Source organism: Hydractinia symbiolongicarpus, chromosome 11 (assembly GCF_029227915.1).
Source record: "Hydractinia symbiolongicarpus strain clone_291-10 chromosome 11, HSymV2.1, whole genome shotgun sequence".
NCBI lineage: Eukaryota > Metazoa > Cnidaria > Hydrozoa > Anthoathecata > Hydractiniidae > Hydractinia > Hydractinia symbiolongicarpus.
The window spans coordinates 8,059,580-8,071,949 of NC_079885.1; the positions used below are offsets into that span (position 1 = coordinate 8,059,580).

A 12,370-nucleotide genomic window follows, 5' to 3' on the forward strand; every position below is an offset into this window, starting at 1 on the left:
TAATTTTACCTCAACACTATCTTACCACAGTAAACCACTTAGAGAAGACCGCACCTTGTGTGCAGAAAAAAGTGGATTTTATCGCTATTTTATATTTTTATGCAATTTTATATTTCTGTGAAAAACTTAATAGCAAATGATTTTTTCCCGCAAAATTTCTTTTTCGGTAAAATGACTCTTCAAAGTCCTTGCCACATTTTTTTTGAAAAATGTGACAAAGCATTGTTGCTAAGATATGTTGAACTGTTTGAGAAATCTACCTAAAAAAAAATTCATATTTATATTATCTTAAAGACAATTCAATTTGATAATGTCATTTTTACTTTAAAGATATAAAACAACAACCAGTTTATTTAGTTTAATTATACAAAACATTTCATATGAAACTTATATATAACTTATATATAGTATACAAATTTTCATCAGAACTTAAATTCTTAAAAAATACCGTATACAAAGTCTTAAGTCGATTAAATGTTAACTTCCAACATGGTACCTCCGCTTCTACGTGATTTTTCCGCGGCAAAGACAAGACGGTGGCCCCTTAAACTATCTTCAGCACCCGACTCTATGACTAAAGGATTGTCTAAAGCGACAGCTTTTACAAAAGCTTTCATAAGATGGTAATCAGCGAAACCATGTCCCGTCATTCTGGTTGGCTCTTTTGGCGATGTCGATACGTATTCCGACGTTTGTTCACTTCTGAAATCAAACAATCTAAAACCTTTTGCATCGCATTCAATTTCTCCGTGAGTTCCCATTATTTGGATTTTGCGTACACATACTTCCTTCGTGAACGCCGACATTGTAAATGTTGCATACCTACCTCCATCGAACTCCATGTTTACTGTTTGGTAATCACAAACGTCATTATCAGAGTCGTACACGCATTTGCCGTACGGACCATTTCGTAAAGCATTCGTTAGGTTCTCCACCGTGGGATCCTCGCACACTGTATAACAAAATCGATCAGGACCATGCTCTTTTACACAGTCAATATAACGTCGTACAGCCGAGTAAGGGCATGAACGTTCGATTTTACAATCTAAACACCGACTACTAGCGTCTGACGGCTTATTATCGGAGTTAAAATGCGTCAAAGCGCCAAACGATTGTATCTTGCGACATTTAATATCACCCAAAAAGTATTTGATCAAGTCAAAATCGTGACAAGATTTTGCCATTAACGATCCGCTCTCTTGCAGTTCTTGCTTCCAATTTCCACGAACAAAAGAATGGGCAAAATGCCACCAACCGACGGGTTCCAGGTGGTGAATACCAACCACCTTTCCTAAATACAAAAAAAGAAAACTACATGTGAACAAATGCAAAGTAACTTTAAGGTATACAAATGAACTCGTTTGTAAGGCTAAAATCCCTAATTTTTTTTGATCGGATCAAAAAAATAAAACAAAGAACCAAAAAATTAGGGAGGCTAGGGTATATATAACATTGTATTCGTTCTTATTATTCATATTTTTACTTACCTATAGCTCCATCTGTTATCAACTTTTTCACAGTCATATACTCGTTTGTGTACCGCAACACGTGACCCAAACATAACATGACGCCGTTTCTTTTCGCTGCTCCCACCATCTCTTTGCACTCCTCCTCCGTGGGAGCCATTGGTTTTTCACACAAAATATGGTAACCTAACTCAGCAAAAACTAAGCATGGACCATGATGCATATCGTCCAACGTTGCTATAACAACAGCGTCGGCAAATTTTTCTCTTGAGGCAGCCTAAATACAATAGATGCGATACATATTGAAAATACCAGGAAAAAATATTAGGAAATATAAAACACGTCACCCAAGAGACGACAAGTGCAGCTTTGGGAATCATGCTCTATTTGTTGATTTTATGTCGGGATTACCAAATTTGGAACGCCACGCTCCCAATTTAGCATTGAAAGTCAAAGAAATTGCCATCATGTTCCGTTAATCAGTGTGTGTTCAAAGATTAATTATTTGCTAAATTAAATTTCGCGATTTTTCACTGCTTTTACGAAAAGTCTCTACAGGAACATTACAATAGGTACCATTAGCGAAAATAAATCTCCGTTAAAATTTACGACAATTTTCACAGTTATATTTGCGACATATTTTTGCCTGATCTGCAATTCTCCTAAGCATCCTATCATATTGTATACGATTTGCGACATGTATATTTTCGCTAGATCTGCAATTCTCCTAAGCACGGTATCATTTTGCAAATGATTTGCGACAATTTATCTCCGCAAAAAATCCAAGCAATATTCATTCGTAATTTTTTTTGCGATAATTAATCTTGTTACGATAGCAAGTATCGATAATTTAGTTAACAATGCTCACATCACTTTCCATTTAACAAATTATTTCTGCTACCATACATTCCATTTTATAATGTGTGTTTTATTCAAATATGTCATTTTTTGATTCTTCTAGCTAAGGATTATCTTTCAGAACATTCCAAATCAGAAAAAAGTGTTTTTATCGAGAAATAAAAAATTTTCGACTTTTTTCCGACTATTTCTTGTTTGTTTGTGATCAATTTCCTAATTGTTGTATCACCCTTCTTCTCTATCCCTGCGCCATGTTCGTTCACAGAAAGATGGTTGATTTGTTTATTTGCAGTTGGATCTTTTAAAAAACTTAATTTAATTTTCATGCACCTAAGGATTTGCGAAAAAGATGGTCTCTCACAAAAGTTTATGCCTTAAATGTTGTGGGTTCTTTTCTCGCAAAAAATTTCTACTCTACTCTACTCGGCAAACGCGTTTTGCGCAATGAACAGACCAGCGCACTTTGCTCGCAGGTTCAATATTTTTTTTCGAAAAGTTTTTCACAAAGAAATATTTCAGCAAGACTCATTCTGGATGAAAACATGACCAAGGCTGGAGAAGATAAAAATTCTAGATATATCTATATGTTTGAGTCTGTAAATTACATACATGCCGGAAAAATAGCAATCAGGTTGACTTTCGTGCAAGTCACTAAAGTCGAAAACCAACAGGCGTTCCGTAGCCCTTTTAAGTGTAATTAAGCGAGCTCAGCAGAATACAAATCTTAACCGTTACTTCCACTACCATAATACTCACCTCTTTCCAAGTAGTAAACACATTTTGGTCTTCTATTGAAAATCGCTTCTGGAACGAAAACCTTCGAACATCTTTAGGTTCGGCGACACCAACAACCTTCAAGCGGGAAGGGAAGTCCTTGGCGTACTGAGAATACATATTTCCCCGCATACCTATGTAAGAGACTATCAATCGAACAATGTACCATCCAATCGAAGAAATTAATAACATAAACGCCCTAAAGTGCAATACGCGCCCCATATTTTAAACGCCCATATTTTATAAGCCCCTCTTACATGGAAAGCAATCGAAAGAATAGATTGATAAAGATTTAATTTTTTTTAAAACCCATTTATAAGATAAAATCTTTTTTTTTTTTGTTTACTGAAAAATATTGAGAAGTTTCTATACAACGTTTCTCTTGTTTCTCATCTACTATGTCTATCAAAAAACTCTGCTATTTGTAGTAACTGTAGTTAAATTTTGTATTACCTACCGCCATTTCTCTTATTTACGCGTCCTCAATTAATGCGAATAGCCTTTTTTTGAATTTTAATTAATTTATTTCTTTATTTTTTTAGCCCGATATTCTTTTAACTAATTTTTTGCGACGAAAGTCGGATTTTCCTCTAATTTATTGCGACGAAAGTCGGATTTCCTCTAATTTAGTGCGACGAAAGTCGGATTTTTCTCTAATTTAGTGCGACGAAAGTCGGATTTTTGTGTAATTTAGTTGACGAAAGTCAGATTTTCCTCTAATTATAGCGCGAGGCAATCAGATTGGAAAAGATATTTTTATAAGTTTTAAAAAGGGGTGTACATCTTCTTCGTCTTCCATGCGTTGTTTGTTTGCGTTCTTTGTATGGAGAACAAAAACAAACGCATAGAAAAAAAGAAAAGAATGAAAAAAAAGTATTATAAAAAAAAATGTTATTTCTTTCCCTCTAATTTAGTGCGATGAAGGTCGGATTTCCATTAATTTTTAGCGCGAAATAAAATTTTAAAAAAAGAATAATTTATTTCCTCTAATACACCTTTCCCGAATTTGTATTTTGTAAAATATTGCGTGCATGAAAACGAGGCAAATCTTAGTAAACATTATTCGCATTCATGTAAACATGGAGGAAGACAATGCTTTGAGAGATATTTTGCTTAATAACATTGGGGGAAAAAAGATTTAGTCTCCAATGAAACTCAAGAAAAAGCGTGGGGAAAAACAGGGAGGGAATGCCACCGTTTACGATAAAAGAAATTGAAATGCATCGACAAAATAGTGGTAAACAAAATTATGATCAATTTCTTGCTCACTTTTCTGACTGCTAATCGCTATTACAAATACATATTCTTTTTTTAATGACAAGTATATTTTTGAAATACATTATAAGTAGTTTCGTTATGAAACACCTGCAATCCTTTAGAAAAATACACAATAAAAGATCATTCAGAACGCATAAAAGTATCACACTCACCAGCTGTATTTTTAATGTTTACAAAGTTTACTAAGAAGTGCCTCGTTTTCATGGCGATGATGTAATCGATAATTTAAATTCGGGAAAGGTGTATTATTAGTGCGACCCCTAAAAATAATTATTTTTTTGGTCGCATTAAATTAGAGAATGACGGTAGTTTTAAAAAAACATCTTTCTTTCTTTCAAGAGCTTCTCTCGAAGTACTCTTGTAAAAAAAAAAAAAAAAAAAAAATCAATAGCGCTTTGGGCGATACTTCACCATGAAACAAACACGAAAAGAAAATTTGTTGTCCCATGGAAAAGTGCTTGGAACACGCAAAAAATAAACAAATAACTTCTATGCAAAAGTTAAATAAATGAAATATTAAAATTTCCATAAAAAATAAAAATGTTGCATTTTGCATTGAAAATTAATTGAGTATTCTATAAGTGCAGTGTGCAATTTACTATAAATTTTGAATGTTTAGATCAAATGAGAGAGTATAAAAAAACAACGTTACCTGCACCAATGACTAATAAATGAACTTGTTTGTATTGTGTATCAACTTCATCGTGAACACCATGAATACTTTTCACTTCTTGTTGCCAACGTCCAACATAGGCGTGATTTTTGCAGAAATCAGTCGTATCCTCATCATCCAATTTGGATCTCTTCATTCTACTTCTATGAAAAGGGTTACCATAAATCAATCAGTCATTAGTAAATCAATCAATAAATACATAAATGAGACAAGGCTGATATACAAGGTACGCTGAAATAGTAACCTTGGATAAAATAATAAATCTTTTACGTGTTGTCGTTGAAAATAGTTTCTTGTACTGTCAGCTCTCGTATGGCATGGTATTAAAAACAAAATATGCGCATGCGCAAAATATATACCGAAGTGAAAACACAAAAAACGACATAAACGCTTTTTCGTTTCCCAAGATATCTTGTTTCTTACCCTGATTACCTGATTTTACAAAAATTGATTGGGTATTAAAGCAATACAGTGGGAGGCCGCTAAGCTGGGTACTGAATAAGTTGAATTTTTTTATGCGAGAAAAACTTCTTGTCCCCTAAAAATTGCCTTGTTCACTCAAATTAAAACGCCTTGCTTAACCATGAATGTCCTAGTTAACTGTCGCAAATCAAACAATCGCACTGAAACAGTTGGGCTCCTGTATTTTTTTTACTCATTAAATTGATGTTTATGGTGAGAAGAAAAACACAGAGAAAACCTTTTCGCGTCGTCACACACATAAATATTTTGCGCGTCGTCACATGACATTTAATCAAATAACCAATACATCTTTAACCTTGCTTAGTCTTTCAACAAAACTTTTTTTTAAAATTTATTAATTGTTTTCCAGCAAGTTCCTTGTCAATTTATTAACTCACTTTTTTAATCTGTTCAAAATATCACAAGTTGGTAATTTAAAGGACAAAAAATATGCAGCCTCCGCTGAGAATCCAAACACACATATTAACAGTACCACTAAATTACTTCAAATAATTTGCACACTTATTCGCCAACAACACTGCAGCTACGTTCAATATATCAAACTTTTCATTTATTTAAGAATCCACATGTTGACAAAAGTAAACCATTTATTGTTGTTCTAAACATCCATGTCCGAATATCACGCATTTAAACTTGTTTATCTTTTAAATATAATAATCCAAAGACCTGGTTCTTATTAGTTCATATTGCATGAGAACATGATAAGGTATTGGGACATACATCGTGACTTAAATTTCATAACATTGTGTTAATTCTTAATATTATGAGAATTTGATCCCAACCTTTTTACTACCCTCCTAGATTAAACATATGGGGTGCAGAGAATTTCGCTAATAATCGCACTCCATTGAAAAACTACATCATTAGTTAAGAGAAAATAACATTTGGAATTAGTAGTATTACTGTATCATTAATAAACCTTTATATTCTTATCTTACTGTTATGGAGTCGTGATATAGTGTACAGCAGAGAATGGAGGATAAAGGAGTCTGCTATACAAATAAACACCAGGATTGTTGAAGTGGATCAATAAGAGAAAGTAATGAGAAATTTCGAAAACATATTTGCATGGAGACGCGAAAAAAAGTGGCTAATCAACAAGTTAAACAGTTTATTCTTGTAAAATATGATTGAGCTCATTTTCGGCAAAAGATTTTGATTTCAAGTTATCCTGGCAAAAAATGCCTTGCCCTATTTTGATCAATTCGCAGAAAATTTTTTTGACCTCTCAAATCACGGACATGACCTTTCAGAAATGAGAAGAGATGATGATAACCAGTTTGACACAACTTTCTATGGAAAGCGCAAGTAACCCAAAAGTTATAATTTGCATAGTAACTGGTGCCTATGGCAATTAACCAAATATGCTTTCAGCTACATGTTGATACCGTAATCATTTCCCTATCTGACATATATTAGAGAAAATTCTTAACTGGGAAAAAAAAGTCAGTTCACAATAAATAAAGTTTTGTTTACCCCTTTCTTTTGCTAAACTACAAGAGATTGTTGACTTAAAATGAAAAAAACTTCCAAATATGGCTATATTTCACATTTCTTGTCTTTTGTGAAAATTTTGCAGATGCCTATTTTGTGAGACTTTGGTGGATAGCTATATTTCTTATATTTTGTGAAAGTTTGTACAGATGACTATATTTGTTGTACTTCACACGACTTTTTGCAGACGGCTATATTTCTAGTGTTTCACGACACTTGCAGAAGGATATATTTGTTGCATTATTCTCTTATTCTTTGCAAAAAGCAAATTTTACAGGTTGTACTAGGCTGTATCAGTAATCAATAAATTAAATACAGCAAAATTAAATTAGCTTACTCGCCACAAAAATATTAATTTTCTTAACTTGAAATAACTTGTGTAAAGTCATATAATCAGGACCCATTTGCAATGTTTCTGACGTGTTTAAAAGCGATGTTAAAAAATGTGAAACCTTTTACTTCTTCCTTATCGTGAAAATTTATTCTGTAAACTGGGTGGGATAGTAAAATTAATTACACGAAATTTGCAGCTTTTTTGCCTGAAAGGAATAATTTTGCCCTGCAGAAATACCAACCCTTGACTTACTAGTGACATGTCTTTAAAACAACTCTAAAGTCTCAAATATCTTAAGTTTCCACACTTAAAAATTAATTTTACCTTTTTCACTGCCATCTACTTCAGTTAACCAACACCAGGTATAACCACCGCTGCAACTTCTTCAGACAACTAAAAGTAAGGATAGCACAACATGAAAACCAAACCTAACATTTTTTAAATGAACAACATGAGATTCTATAACAAATCTTTTTTACTCATTTTAGGAGTTCCACAACCCGTTAATAAGATAGAACCCTTAAAAATTTTAACTTTGTAAACAACAGTCAACATACAACAATGCAGACACATTTCTATTTTTACTTTACAAAATAAAACTTAAATGATATTCCAAAATCCCTATTTTATACCAAAAAGTCAAATCTCATTTTTTAATTCACACAGACAACAACTTATAGCCGTTGTGATTTCAACAGCAAAACAATATTAAAAACATATTACATATTTGTAGCATTTGGGCTTTGTAACAGTTTTCAATTGTTGCAATTTCCGTGCCTAATATTATTACTACGTCAACATGAAACTGTTTTTAAAACCACATTAAAAATTTGCACATCCAAACCTGTGACGTATTTACATAGGATAAATGAATACATATAAAAATTGCTTTTTTGGTTTCTGGTCAACGGTGTCCATAACTAGTATAAATCCAAAAAAACCTGATTGAACTAGAAACGAGTTAGCAGGAACATTACTGTTATTGCGCAGCAAAAAAAAAATTGAAAAACCGCATAGCTACTGTCTGAGAAAACAGAAAAAAATTGCCAAAAAAAGGGCAATAAAAACTTTCGGCTAGGTTAAAAGGTTAAAAACATACCATACAATTCAAAATGATAGCACCAGAAAAGTCAGATTGCACGATCATCAAAAAGAAAACTTCGGTAAAAGTTCTTTCTTGTAGCTTGTAAAAAAAAGAAAACAAAATTTCGATAAAAACAAATCCACTTGACTGTTGAAACGGGGTAACACAAAAGTTGTCATACTAACCATCAAAAAAAAATGCTGACGTCAGCACATGTAAAACTCTTGCTTGTTAGTGTGTTGGTCACTTTCACTGATTCTTAATTTTCTTAAATATGGATTTAATAAATACATGGCGGTAGGTGTTTTTTTTGACCAATGACATTCAGAGCTCTTTAGAACAAACTGATACACAGGAGACTTCAAAAGAATATCATGAGCATGTTTTTAACTGATCGCATTGATTTCAATACTCTTCTTCTCTTCTTCACCCCCAAGATAGGCCGGAGCAAATTTTTGACTTGTTCCTCTTTTATTGATTGAACTACAAAGTCGCAAAATATTTCACTTTGTCTTTATTTTTAGTTGAAATAACTCAACAGAACTTTTTTATTTATTATTTTTATTAAGAACATATCTCTCTAATTAATTACACTCCAAAAAAGTAAACTTCTGCCATTAACAGGCAAAGTTTCTGCACAGACTGCTTTAATGTAAACATTCCCATGTGTCTTGTTACACCAGTATCAGTATTATTAGGCACATTTGAGCAATTTCTCTTTGTAAATTCAGCTGAATTCACCATGGGTTACCAAGTTTGTGTGCTAAGTGATTTAGAAATCCATTTTCTGTTGATTTGACATGAGAAAAATGACATTGCCTAAATAATAGACACCTCTAATTAGCAGACAATAGTAGCTAATTGCGCTGAAGATGTCCATTAGTTGACGAGAAGATTGTATTTAATTTTTATTTACTCATAGTTTTTTACGATTTGAATTTACTGAAGTTACAAATCTATTTTTGAAAAAACTGCATAAAATCAAAAAGTGCTCAAAAGCACCTGAGTATTATGAAATTTAGTTCTAAAAGCAGGATGACCTGGAGCCAGAAATTTATTAAATTATATCACTTTTTGTAAAGTCGTATACATATAATTATATTCAACTGAGCATACCAAAAATACTATTTACAAAAAAATAAAAACAAATCAGTTCTCAAATATGCTTTTTTTACTCAGTAAACAAGAAAAGTTCTCCATAAACTCCAAAAATTCGGTACAAGTAAAACAAGACTTCTATTTTCTCTTTCTGATCCTTTTTACCCCTTCTTGTTTGTGATTTTGCATGTCATAATTTCTGCAAACAAATATAACAGTTTCATCTAACTTGTCTATCTGTACGAATGCTGTTGCTGATTGTAATATTGTGACGCTCGTGTACCATCATGTTCACCTCTCGATGAATTTCCTTGAGAATATGGAGGGTAATTCATATCAGAAGCAGAAGTGTTATTTGACAGCTGCTCCGACTGTCCACCTTGTGCTAGTGCACCATTCTCATCATTCTTTCTCAAACCTGAAATATTTTTGTTAACAAGGTAAAATATAATACACAAGGCAAGTAAAAAAACCAACAACTAAACAAAACAAAAAAGGTCAAAGGTACAACTTTATGAATTTGTAAGCTGTGTTTTTAAAAAACAAACGATCATCTGCTTTTATTATTTTCCATTTCAATCTATTCTTGAGTTAAATACAGCTGAACTTTTTTTACCTGCTTCTCTTTGCTCTTTTTCTCTTTTTAGCTTTTCAATCATAGCATTGAGTTCATCGGTTGACATGGCTTTTTCTCTAGCCGGTGGTACTCCACCTACAGGTGGATTATGAGAGGGAGGTGGTGGGTATGCCCTATCATAAACAGGGTCATACGCACCTGGAGGTGGCCCTCGAAAAGGTTCACGCAAAACTTTTAAATATGTATCAAAATTTCTTGCCACAAAAGATATTGCATCATCGAGTGGCATATTTCGATGTTCTGTTAAAAAAGAAGGTAAAACAAAAACATATTCAAAATCACCACCGGATAAAAAAAATTTTCACAAAACTTAAAATAAAAATAAACCCAAACCTTGTCGAGCGCCATGAAGTATGTTCAGTGTACATGAACGATGAATCGCATTTTGCGCAGATACAACAATCACATAAAGTGTTCCAGCACGAGTAATACGATCAATTACTTCTGCCACTGGCAAATCAATGGGAGGATAACCTATGTTACAAACCAGTCCAATACTACGCAGCCGAGCTTCAACTTCCTCTGCATAACGGCTAAAAGGAGTGGAGTAAAACAAACATACCGTCCACCTACATTTGTGGTCAAACTTCCAAGATGATGGTACAAACACACACACAAAAACACATGCTTAAATAAACATCCCAGGTACGATCAAATTTCCAATATGCAAATACATGTTTATTTTTGCCCAGGAACATATTAGCTAAGAGTATTGGTCCAAAATTTAAAACAGGTCAAAAGCATTCCAGTTTTTATATTTTTGTTTACAGAACATTGAAAAACCTAAGCACTATTATGTAGTTATTCGTTTTGTTGTTTTTAAGACTTCCGTGAAGTGGAATGGAATTTGGAATTTTGGAATTTCTAAGATCTGAAAATTTTTCCTATTAAGAAAAATAAATATATTTTTTGCTAGTTATTTGCATTCTGTATTTGTCAATAAGAACAACTGAAAATTAATGCTGCAACTTTTCTCCACAAATTTTAAGTAGCCAATTTCTTATCATCTTTTAGAATGGAATATGTAAAAAATTGTTTAAATTATTATTTATTTATGTTGTTTATGGTTTATTTGTGGTACAAATAGTTGTAACACCCTTTGCAACTGCCTATCTAATTTCTGCTTAGGGTTACTGCCTATCTTTTATTTACTGAATTTTTATATACTTTATGCTGCACAGTATTTAAACTTATACAGTTAGAAGGCTGGTTTTATACAGCATGTCATTATTGTGCATAGTCCCAGCCCTGTTCCCACATAAAAACAAAGTTGCTGTACACTTTAACAGAAAGACAAATATTTCAGAATGGTGGATAATCTACTACTATATTGAGCTAATCAATAAGAAATATATAATAACACCCGAGCAATAAATTGCTCATCCAAGGTTACAATTTAGACTGGGCGAGCAATCTGAATAAATATAGAATAAGTTTTTAAATGCATATTATATCACAAGTCTTTTTTATCTATTTTTTTTTATCTTTTATTATATATTTTTGTTTTTCTTACTGTAAATAATAAGAAAGATAACATTGATTTCCATGTGAGATGAATTGATTTTGCTCAGCCAGACTAACTTTTTGTGGAATTGGGGGAGCAATTAATGGCTCAGCTAGTTTCTCCTTTTTCAGAATTGGGCGAGCCTTTGCTTGAGTGATCGCTCTCCCCTTATTGATAGGCCTGCTATATCAGATAATATGAAACAGACCTTTCATAAACTTTTGAAAAAAATTTCTGAAATTTTCTTAAAACGCATATTACTTAAATAAAAATGCCTTTACCTTTCCTCCTTAGATAAAGAGATGATTTCACAGTCTGTTGACGGCCTAAAGCGTTATGGAGGTGGTCTATGATCATCGTATGATCTACCGTATGGGTTACTTCTCGGTGGAAATTCCCTGCCACCATATGGAGGTGGGTAACCATCATCGTGAGGATGTGGTGCATATCCTCTACCAGGTGGAAAATCTCTCTGAGGATCATAGGCACCATATCTGTATAAACATATGGTAATTAAATTATCAAATTTTTTCACTGAGATGTTTTTTGGCTAGTTATTTTACACAATCTTTGTATGAACTTTCTTATGCATTTTTATTGCGTGTTGGCATACCTTCCAAATGGATCATCTTTCCTATAAAGTTCTTCGTATCTTGACATTGGTGACAAAGATCGACCATAATTTGA

At 32.9% G+C, this 12,370-nt stretch overlaps 1 protein-coding gene across 4 annotated transcripts; it reads right to left on the reverse strand.

Moving 5' to 3' along the window:
- Positions 1-316: 316 nt before the first annotated feature.
- Positions 317-9,354, reverse strand: LOC130614032 (putative oxidoreductase YteT). 4 transcript variants are annotated; one of them, XM_057435424.1, is made up of 7 exons: positions 8,630-9,353; positions 8,460-8,543; positions 7,685-7,753; positions 5,029-5,192; positions 3,081-3,244; positions 1,488-1,743; positions 317-1,291 (listed from the first exon to the last, which is right to left on the reverse strand). In XM_057435424.1, the coding sequence occupies exons 4-7, from the start codon at positions 5,183-5,185 to the stop codon at positions 471-473; spliced, it is 1,398 nt and encodes a 465-aa protein (XP_057291407.1). In that variant the 5' UTR covers positions 5,186-5,192; positions 7,685-7,753; positions 8,460-8,543; positions 8,630-9,353; the 3' UTR covers positions 317-470. The 4 variants fall into 4 exon arrangements, with proteins under 4 accessions (XP_057291407.1, XP_057291406.1, XP_057291408.1 ...); XM_057435423.1 differs by having other exon boundaries at positions 5,910-7,753; positions 8,460-9,354; XM_057435425.1 differs by having other exon boundaries at positions 3,081-3,232; positions 7,685-9,348.
- Positions 9,355-12,370: the final 3,016 nt, after the last annotated feature.